The sequence below is a fragment of the Anarrhichthys ocellatus genome, unplaced genomic scaffold, assembly GCF_004355925.1.
Source record: "Anarrhichthys ocellatus isolate YVR2014 unplaced genomic scaffold, GSC_Weel_1.0 scaffold527, whole genome shotgun sequence".
In the NCBI taxonomy this organism is placed as follows: domain Eukaryota; kingdom Metazoa; phylum Chordata; class Actinopteri; order Perciformes; family Anarhichadidae; genus Anarrhichthys; species Anarrhichthys ocellatus.
Window position 1 is genome coordinate 4,731 of NW_022280501.1, and position 10,601 is coordinate 15,331.

General features: G+C 42.3%; 1 protein-coding gene across 1 annotated transcript in view; it reads left to right on the forward strand.

Annotated features, from left to right (window-relative positions):
• Positions 1 to 6,945, forward strand: part of LOC116401558 (ubiquitin carboxyl-terminal hydrolase 46) — a 10,752-nt gene extending 3,807 nt beyond the window's left edge. Inside the window, exons 3-9 of the mRNA XM_031880017.1 lie at positions 317 to 530; positions 3,689 to 3,930; positions 5,022 to 5,098; positions 5,189 to 5,272; positions 5,351 to 5,548; positions 6,202 to 6,280; positions 6,381 to 6,945. Coding sequence (XP_031735877.1) covers positions 317 to 530; positions 3,689 to 3,930; positions 5,022 to 5,098; positions 5,189 to 5,272; positions 5,351 to 5,548; positions 6,202 to 6,280; positions 6,381 to 6,482 — 996 coding nt within the window. The 3' untranslated portion in view covers positions 6,483 to 6,945. The remainder of the gene's footprint in view (positions 1 to 316; positions 531 to 3,688; positions 3,931 to 5,021; positions 5,099 to 5,188; positions 5,273 to 5,350; positions 5,549 to 6,201; positions 6,281 to 6,380) is intronic.
• Positions 6,946 to 10,601: the final 3,656 nt, after the last annotated feature.

A 10,601-nucleotide genomic window follows, 5' to 3' on the forward strand; every position in this document is an offset into this window, starting at 1 on the left:
CCGTGGACGGACCCAGATCCTCCAGCAGAGACCGGTCCACCGTGGACCCGCTGGAGGGAAGAGAGGCACGGGAGAAGCAGAACCAGGACTGAGAGGGGCAGACTGTCAGACCCTGCTGCAGTAAAATGAGAGGATTTCTAAAGAGACTCTGGTGCTCAGAGACACTACCACTTTAGTCCACAGGGGCCAACAGAACCAACGCTGAATAAAAGTTCCTGATTGTAACTTTAACAGATAATCTAAAAAGCTAAATGGACTGAATCCCCTTTTTGTCCTCCTCTTCTGTTGGTGTCTCCTCTTTCCTTTCCTTCCTCAGTTTGGGAACACATGTTACTGTAACTCCGTGCTCCAGGCCCTCTACTTCTGCCGGCCTTTCCGGGAGAACGTGCTGTCGTACAAAGCCCAGCAGAAGAAGAAGGAGAACCTGCTCACATGCCTGGCTGACCTCTTCCACTCCATCACCACGCAGAAGAAGAAAGTGGGCGTCATCCCGCCCAAGAAGTTCATCTCCCGCCTACGGAAAGAGAACGGTGAGAGTTTTTACTAACACCAGAGCTCAACACTTTCCTAAACAGTGATTTTATGTGCCAGATGAAAAGCAAATCTTATCTCGAGATCAATTATGTTGTTTATCAGAAAAACTAAAAGCTTGGTGGCAGCAATAAATAGGCATTCATTTAATAGTTTAACACTTGTGCCTCACGTTTAAATAATTGCTCTGATGCCCCTAAAAACTGCCGTACAATTATATGTTAATATTTTTATCAGTCTTTATTCTAACGACCAAATATTCATTCATTTTTTTGCTTTTAAATGTCAGTTAGTTTACATAATGCCACTGTTGTTTTTTATAAAAAGTTAAAATTAAAACACACAAATGTTGAATTACGTTCTGCTAACTAAATGCTCGGGGGATTTATTTCTTTATTTCTATAGTCCAGGACATGTCAGTGATGAGCAAAAACATTGTTTTTTGAGTTTGTATTTGCACCAAATATTTAAAAAACAACTCAAGCTGGTGGAAAATAGTAAAAAACACAATTTTTAGATTGAAGGCCTGATTTGATGCTGTAATGGGATCAAACGTTGTGGTTTTAATGGGTTTCAATCTGAACATTTTTGCCCTTAAGGAGCTAACTGTCTGTACTTTGGCTGCTCAGTTTATTACAGATTTATTATCGGAGCTGAGGTTCAACTTCCGCAATAAAAAAATTTGAAAAACTTAAACCAATTCCAAAATGTATGCAACACAGCCACAATGATGGAAAAATTAAAAAGCCAGAAATGTCCCGAGTGATGCATAAGAGTTAAACCTGGTGCAGCACAAAGCAACAACATCATTATTATTATTATTATTATTATTATTATTATTATTATTATTATTATTAACAGTCGAAGAAAACTGAAGACGTGCTCTATGCATAACATCATAATAAAACTGTTTGTACAGCACTTTCCATAAAAAGTTACAAAGTGCTTCTCAGTAAAACAAAATTAAAATTAAATCCGAAAGATAAAAATGCTGATTTAAATATTCAGTTTAGATGAAATGTTCGGGATTTAAAAGAGGATACTCACTTGATATAACAATTGTTTTAACATTTTCACATAACCGGAAAAGCTGCGGTGTACTTAAGAACATTAACGACGCGTGCATTACATGAACCAGTCCCAGTGTCCTGGTTCATGCTGCCTCACTGGAACGTTCTCCTGCGACAGTGAACGGAACAGAGCCGTCGTTAATTCATTATCAGTTCCAGCTATTGCAACTTTAATTGTGTCCCATGAAACGGGTCTGTTGGTTGCTTTGGTGTCAGTGAATTTGCAACCCTACAGGTGTTTGTTTTTTTATTTCGTGTTGTGTCCACATGCATCACTGTGTTCGTAAACAGTCAGAGAGCTCAGCAGCAGTGCTGGCTGTACTGCAGTCTGAATATCTGAGGTGAAGGGCAGGTGCATGCTGGAGGTTGTTCAGAGAGTAGAACTCACAGAGAGGCCGACTGTTCACTGTCGTCCATATTGAGGAAGCTCTGTGTGTGAATGAACAATGGCATCTCTGTTGGGACCGAGCTTTGGTTCTCGCTCTCGCTCTCTCGCTCTCTCGCTCGCTCTCTCGCTCTCTTCAGTTCTCACCTTTCACGTTACAGGTCTGTCAAAACAGAAGTGTGTAATGATGGTGGTTTCATCGTCGCCTGTCGATTTCTTTTACCTGATCTGCAGTAAGACTCTTCTCAAGACGGGAATCATCAACTTCATTAAAGCAGCCAGTTAGCTTAGCTTAGCCCAAAGCTAGAATAGCTCAGTCTGAAGGATAGACTGTCTGTAAGAAGTTGACGTAGTGGTCGTGGAGTCACCCATTGGTTTGTGGGTTTGACGTTTTGAAGCCTCGAATTCAGCAGTTTGGCTGTCGCCATTTTGTTTTTTTGCAGCCAGTGAACAAAAGTGAGCATATCTGGACGGAGGAGTGACGTACGTCTCTGGTAGAGACCTGTCAATCACTGTGTAGCCCCGCCCTAAAGCATCCCCTGCTTTATGGTCTGTGTGACTCTAAATGGACCATAATGTACTAAATGAACATCATGCTGTATTGAAGAAGACTTGAAACTAGAGATTGAGACCATAAACTCATGTTTACAATGTTTACTGAGGTAATAAATCAAGAGAGAAGTAGAGTCATTTTCTCATAGACTTCTATACAACCAGAGGAGTCGCCCCCTGGTGGACACTAGCATCGGCTTCACTCTTCAGACCCGGAGGTTGACGCTAGTTCAGAAGGGAATAAAATCTGCCTACCAGCACCTCTGAAGCTCACTGATTTAACGCTGGTTTGTGTAATCCCTACAAAAAAAAAACATTTAAAAAAACAACAACTTAAGCATTTGACTTTGGGTTGAGTTGCGGACTGTTACTTGGCTGAGACTCCAGGAAGTCACCGATCACATTGAGGTGTAACTTGTTTATCAGTTAGCTTTAGATGTTCTGGTATTTGTTGCTATTGAAAGAACCTCGGCTAGCTGTTTCCACTGATTTCGAGTCTTTTTGCTAAGCTAAGCTAACCAGCTGCTGTTTGTAGCCTTAAAGTTAACGTACAGATCGTCTCATTAAACTTGAAATAAGCTTATTTCCCCAAATGCCAAACTTTCTCTTTAAAGCAAAGCTGCGGTTCAGGTCAATATATTTTTTACTGCCTGACTAAATAAATAGCTTTCAGTGATTTTTCACATAGAAGTTTGCAGAAATATTTTAACAAAATATAGAGCTACAATGAGAAGTCAATCAACGGAGAATTAAGCAGCAACTATTTTAATAATCAAGTAGAAATGCCAAACATTTGCTATTTCGAGCTTCTCAAACGTGAAGATTATAAGCTTTTTCTCTGCCATGCGTGATAGTAGACTGAATATCTGCTGGTTTGTGGACTGTTGGTTGAATGTAAGAAGACATTTAAAGACATCATCTTGGGCTGTGGAAAATCATAAGAAGATGAATAATCCAGAAAATAATTGCCAGAATGAAATCAATCCTTGCGGCCCTACAGAAACATAAATATTGGAATCAGCATGGAAAGATGATCATAATTTAATGGCTGAGAACAAGATCAGTGGCCAAAAAAACCCTCTTCTTTCCCGTAATTTTCTCCTCCATGAATTCTCTCCCTCCCCCCTTCATCTCTGCGTCTCCCCTCCAGATCTGTTCGACAACTACATGCAACAGGATGCCCACGAGTTCCTCAACTACCTGCTGAACACGGTGGCCGACATCCTGCAGGAGGAGAAGAAGCAGGAGAAGCAGAACGGGCGCCTCAAGAACAACGGCACCGCCGAGACCGAGACGGAGAACAAGTCGGAGCACAAGACGGAGCCCACGTGGGTTCACGACATCTTCCAAGGCACGCTGACCAACGAGACGCGCTGCCTCAACTGTGAAACGGTGTGTGGCTTTATTTTTGCCGATTGAGTTGTCTGTGTATTTACTGTCGTCTGTCCCTCCCTGTGTCCCCCCTGAATAAGATATCTGTCCTGAATAAGTCTGGAAAAGGGATTAGGGATGCAAAAAAAAAAAAAGGATGTAGTGATCACAGCTGGTAAGCTCGGACCACCCACTTTACGTCATTGCTGGCTGAGGCTTTGTCCTCACCGTTTTTATGGTGAGGACAGTGGGACGGGTTGCCTTGAACAACCCCTGCAAACACCAAGGCGCCGCAGTGCGCAGAGACAAAAGCTACTCAGTACAATCAGCATTTCAAAGACTGTGTGTGTGTGTGTGTGTGTGTGTGTGTGTGTGTGTGTGTGTGTGTGGGTGGGTGTCGGTCTGGGTGCTGGCTTGTCCTCACTGACCCGGTCAGAAGAGTATGTCATAGAAAAGGAGTAGACATTTAACTGTATCCTGTGGTCATTTGACTTGTACAAAAAAAAAAAAAAAAAAGGCTTTTGTTGTTATTGTGAGAATGCGTCAGTGTTGTCGCAGCTCGGCTGAAAGAGAGCGGATGCAGCTTGGGAGACGGATAGCTCCAAGTTAGCTAGTTAGTTAGCTTGTCCTTCTCCGGAGTGAGCGGAGGGACGGTTAGACCCAGCGCCAGCCTGCTATTCAGCTTGTTTTCCGTAATCAGTGTAGCATTAAAGCATGCGGGGAATTAGCGAGCTAGCTAACTAGTCAGCTGTCAGCTAGCTAGGTTGCTAATTCCATGCTTTAATGCTACACTGCTTACAGAAAACAAGTCAAACAAAGTTGTCACTCATCTGGCGACAGCAATGTGCTTTCCTACGATGTGACAAGAAACAAGAAAACTTTAGATTTTGTTTGCGAAACGCATGAAGATAGAAAATAATGGTCTTCATTTTTGTCTTTGGCAAGTTACCATAGTATCAGCGGGATAATACCCTTTGTTGTGTCCATTATCGGGGATTAATGGACGAAGTCTGACCATCTTTCTACGTTGATTTGAATGGGAATTTCCATTCTACTCTTATTTAATTTCTATGGAAAATGTTTAGTCACCTCAGTATCTCCTTATTTGACAGGTGAGCAGCAAAGATGAGGATTTTCTGGATCTTTCTGTGGATGTGGAGCAGAACACATCAATAACACACTGCCTCAGGTAGTATTCATTTATCATCTATTCAGTCACATGTTCCCTTTTGGTCTGAATGAGATCGAATAACCAAGCCTCCCGTGCTCTCCCCTCCAGGGACTTCAGTAACACGGAGACGTTGTGCAGTGAATACAAATACTACTGTGAGACGTGCTGCAGCAAGCAGGAAGCACAGAAGCGGTCAGTAAAGCACCGAGCTCAATGACAGTGTGATATATATCACCGTGCACTTCTCTGAGCATGTGCGCTTCTCTGCAGGATGCGCGTGAAGAAGCTTCCTATGATCCTGGCGCTTCACCTGAAGAGGTTTAAGTACATGGAGCAGCTGCACCGCTACACCAAGCTGTCCTACCGAGTGGTTTTCCCCCTAGAACTCCGTCTGTTCAACACGTCCGGGGATGCAGTCAACCTGGATCGCATGTACGACCTCGTGGCTGTGGTGGTTCACTGTGGCAGGTACAGCCCAAAATATGAGGCTCCAATATGAGTGATACCAACTAGCATGTAAAGACATATCGTAGACTTCACATGTGTTGAGGTCCATAAGAAACCGCTGGTTTTCTCCGTCTAAAAAAAACACAGGGGTCATTGATTCTAGTCATACCATGGTCTGGGTGAATACTCAATTCTGATTGGCTGCTTTCCATTGCATAATAACCTAATGGGATGCTAATGATGTTCCAGGTATTAGCACACCCTCAGGGTTTCCAGGGAAATGGAGTAACTGGATTGTGAAAAACTTTACATTTTTGTTGCAAAATGCATTAAAATATAAATTTATGCAAGGGACTGATGTATAAGCGGGATAGTGCCCTTCGAATTGTCCATTATCAAGAATTAATGGACGACACCGAGTCCAGAACTGTCGGTCTGCACGAGAAAAACAGAAAGGATTTGGTTATTATAATCATACGCTTATCCTGATCAATTTTACCGGGACAGAAGTGACCACCATAATCGGTTTCCACTGTACAATGAACATCTGTGTGGCAAACTGTGCATCGATGATGTAGAGATGACTTTGTCTGCTCCTGCAGGAAGTTAAGAAGGCTGGAGGTCAGTGTGGGAGTTTTGTGTTCGTTAGTCACTGTTTGTCTCTGTCTCCTCAGTGGCCCAAACAGAGGTCATTACATCACCATAGTGAAGAGTCATGGCTTCTGGCTGCTGTTTGATGACGACATTGTGGAGGTGCGTCACTCTCAACCTCCAGCGATGCTCCTTGACTCATCTGTTTGTACATTTGCTATTGTTTTTTCCAGTAAACATCACCTTTTCTTGTGTCGTTCAGAAAATTGACGCCCAGGCCATCGAGGAGTTTTACGGGCTTACCTCAGACATCTCCAAGAACTCTGAGTCAGGATACATCCTCTTCTACCAGTCCAGGGAGTGACTGGACCTGGATCAGTGCCACAGGGGAAGAGTAAATAGGATGAGACCTTGTTTTGCTCTTTTTACCTTCAGCCTAACAGACATCCTGCTCCCATTCTCCAAGTCAGACCTCTCTGATGTGCCAATCCTCTTTCCCATCTCTCTGTAACTTCCTCCTTGCCTTTTAGTCACCTGCATCTGGACTGCACTTTAAAATCGAAAGCAAAAAAATAAATGACCGGAACAAAAAACGGAGCCCCACGCGCTCGGTGTCGACTGGTCGGAGAAGCCTGCAGAGATGATTGACTACCAGGAACGTGATGGGAGGAGAAGGGTCTGGTGCACAGTCTGTTGTTGTTTGTCATTTATATGTAGATGCGGTCTTCTTCCATGATGTGTCACCCCCTCGTTAAAGGACCAGTGTGTAGGATTTAGCGGCGTCCAGCGGTAAAGGTGCAACGGATCATAATACTCACGGTCCGGATCAGCACAAAAGAAAAAAAGGGAGCAAACATAACTTTTAGAGATCGCTGATACTAATTGCAGATCATTGATGATCCATATTATCAGATAGAGATCCCTTTGTTGATGGATTATAGCAGCTGGTCTACCCGTCCCAAAAATCATTTCAACCGCTCTGAAGTCAGTAAACCATCAAAAATACTAAATGTTGTACTTTTACTTTGTTATAGTGTTTGTTCTCTTTGTGTAAAGGCTTTTAATGTTAGCCAAACATCAACTAGTGTTTGAAACGCCCTAGCTTACCTATTTTTGTAATGCTAAATATGAAGAAAATATATATATATTAGACCACGCCCACTTAGGAGGCAGGAAGTGTGTACCAGTTGGCGCAGCTCGTAATGTATCGTCTTTGTTATAGAGCGTCTTCGTTGCAACCAACCAAATACCCCTCCGCTCACTTTATAAACAAGTAGAGAACTACGGTGGCCTTCAGGGAACATAAAAATGTGAAAGGCTCTCTCTAAAGCCAGTGTTTGTAGTGTCTGCTCTGGGCCACAGTAGAAACATGGCAGACTCCGCCTTTCACTACCTACATAAACATGAAGGGCTCGTTCTACGAATTCTACTCAGTGAAAATGATTCTTAGTTTCAGATGGTTATACGCTAACGAAAACATAGTTATGATAACTATATTCCATTTCTGCCAGTCGAGCAATCCTACACACTGGCCCTTTAAATCCCTTCATTCATTTTATTTCCCCGTCCAGTCCTTTGATCTGTTCATGTCCCTGGTGGATGATGTTGGCAACAAACACTGTATAATAAGGCGTAGAGAGAGATTTCATGCATTTTGTTGAAGCAATATCTGAGCATTAATAAGAGAGAAGTCACAAGCTGAAAACTACCTGAACTTTAACTGTTGACAGTATGAAGGTTGTTTTTGTCCCGTAGGGAACCACTCTGAGCTGTCCGTCCGTCTGTCTGTGACGGCTCATGTCAGTCTAACCTCATGTGATCAACTCTTTAATCCAGCCGAGCTAAATGCTCTTAACACGTCACATGACAGGAAGTCCTGCTGTTTTCTCTGTCGTATGGATCTCCATTCAAAACCAGCTAAATCTTTGTTATTTTTATTCTAATAGAAAACCAATATTTATTGTACTTGACATATTTATTACTGTTATTTGTAATGCAGATGGATAATGAAGGTGTGTGTGTGTGTGTGTGTGTGTGTGTAATATGGCTCTTTTGAAAGCTTTTGTATGTTAGGGCTGGGGCAGGGTATGGTTTTAACAATTACAATACCAGTACCCAAAACCAGTGCCCGTAACGTTCACTACCATCACAGACTGTATGGGTTGTAGCTACGTCAGCGGTCGCCCAATCACATTAAATCAAAGAACTCTTGCGATGATTGACGGTTAGCAAAAATACACAAACAGTGTTTTGTTGTTTTCTAGATCTGGGTACATAAAGCAGGTATCCTCTGACTGGAGAAGTTTGGATACTTATTGGTTGGCACTGGTTTATTGTACCGACACCCAGCCCTAGTTAAGACCCTAATGTCTAAGCCGAAGGACATGGAGTGTGTAATACACAACTTGAAAGGAAGGCTAAAAAGGGAAAAAAATGGTTTTATCACTTTAATTTTGTAGTTTGCATGTCAAATATAAAAATTTGACATATTAAGGGGAGAGTGTGCGGAATTTGGTGCCATCTAGTGCTCACCTCTCCCTCTTCAAGGCTGTGGTAACATGAGCCGCCGAGTGCATAACCATGGTAATGGCGTAACGGCATCCATACCATAATAATACTTCAGGAGCTACGGAACTCAGATGGCGGCTGGCTGTACCGCGGGTTTAGCGCTCTTAAGGCTCACGTTACCGCAGTTTAACAAGCGTGTCGGAGAACTACGGTGGCCTTCAGGGAACAAACAAACACAGAGACTCTGGTTTGTCCGTTCTGGGCTGCTGTAGAAACATGGCGGTGCAACATGGCGGACTCAGCCTCGCCCTCCCTACGTAGATATACGAAAAACTCATCCTAACCCTAACGAAAACATGACGATTCTCAGTTTCACACGAATGAAAACGATTATGAATATTATATTTCATTTCTGCTCCAACTAAATCCTTCACAATGGCCCTTTCACGTGATGCGAGTGAGACGGACTTGCCTAATGTTTGATTGACATGAAAAAGTGAAAACTGTGCAATAAGAGAAGTTTTCAGTGAAACTAATATAAGGTACATTTAAATGTTAGCAGTAGATGTGTTTCTTAGCGGTTGATCTTTTTCCCAGTAGTTTGTGATATCAAAGTACCCCCCCCCCCCCCTTTTTTTTTTTGTGTGTGTGACCTTACCCGGCAACGTCCTTTCTTTTCTTCCATTCCCATGTTGAACTCCAGCTTTTTAGTTTTCTCTTGGTTTGTCTCTGACTTTGATGTAAAATTGTGTGTGTGTTATGTAACACATTGGAATCCTAAATTCGAGCTCCAGTGTTGGTTCATAGATATCTCTTGAACTGTAGATGTGTTTATTTCCTCTTCGGCCCTGGGTGGGGGGGGGGGGGTGTTTGTGGCCGTTCCCTGTAGAATAGTGCCACATCAAACAAGTTTTCATGTGAAAGACATTCCTGTTTGGATTACCATTTCAAATGCATCTCATTATAAATAAGTGGTAGGAATAAGGAGAAGAAGTCCCCAATGGGACATTATTTTTGGAAAAATATGTTCGGTCGTCAATGGTGAAGAGAAATCTATTTTTTTTTAATTTTATTTTTTTATCCTGTTTGAGTTGTGCCATGAATTACACACATGATTATCAATTTAAGAAAGAAAAAATTGCAAGCATGGTTTGTCTCAGAATTTTGCACGCCAAGAAAGTTGTAAGTTTTTGTTGTAAAACTAGTAAAAGAAACTGAAAATCTGTAATTAGAAAGACTGCACACACAAACGTGGTGTAAGCGACGTCATAGGTTTGTCATAGTATTGTTTAGTTTTGCGTGAAACCGATCAGTGAACTACATAATGGACGACACCGCTCGCCAGCTAACGTGGCTATGATGTACGCAGACATGTAAGGTTTTCTGACCTGTGTTTTTTATCCAGCGACTCTTCATCAGATGGGAAGAGAGAACATCCTGGTACCAAACACATCGCAGCTTCAGAGAGACGACACTTTTCTATTTACGTATTTTCAGGCAACAGTTTCACGACTTTCTTGACGTGCAGAATTATCTTTTTAATAAACAAACATATCTGTCATTCATGGCACAATTCAAACGGGATCAAAATGTTGCCGTTGAGTACCGTGCATATTTATTCTGAAATCCGGTCCCATGGTGGTCCACTTAAAGGGGCGGGGCTTAGCCTCAACCGGATTCATCTGCTGCTGTTTCGTGTCTGTGTCTGTTCGGCAGAAGTGAATCTCCGTTTAGTCTGTCGCTGCGTGACGTCACGAGGAAAACGTGCCAAACACGGAGTCGATACCGACTTTAACAAAACATTATTTTTCTTTGTAAAGATGCAACTGTAGGCCTCATTTATATTATGTAAGAAAAGAAAAACGCTTCTGGAAACAGGACAATATTTTTTTAAAGTGAAGATCTTAAATTTGAAAGACACTCGTGGCAAAGACTTTAAGCTTAACGCAGACCGTTATTTAACGCTGCTAAGAAG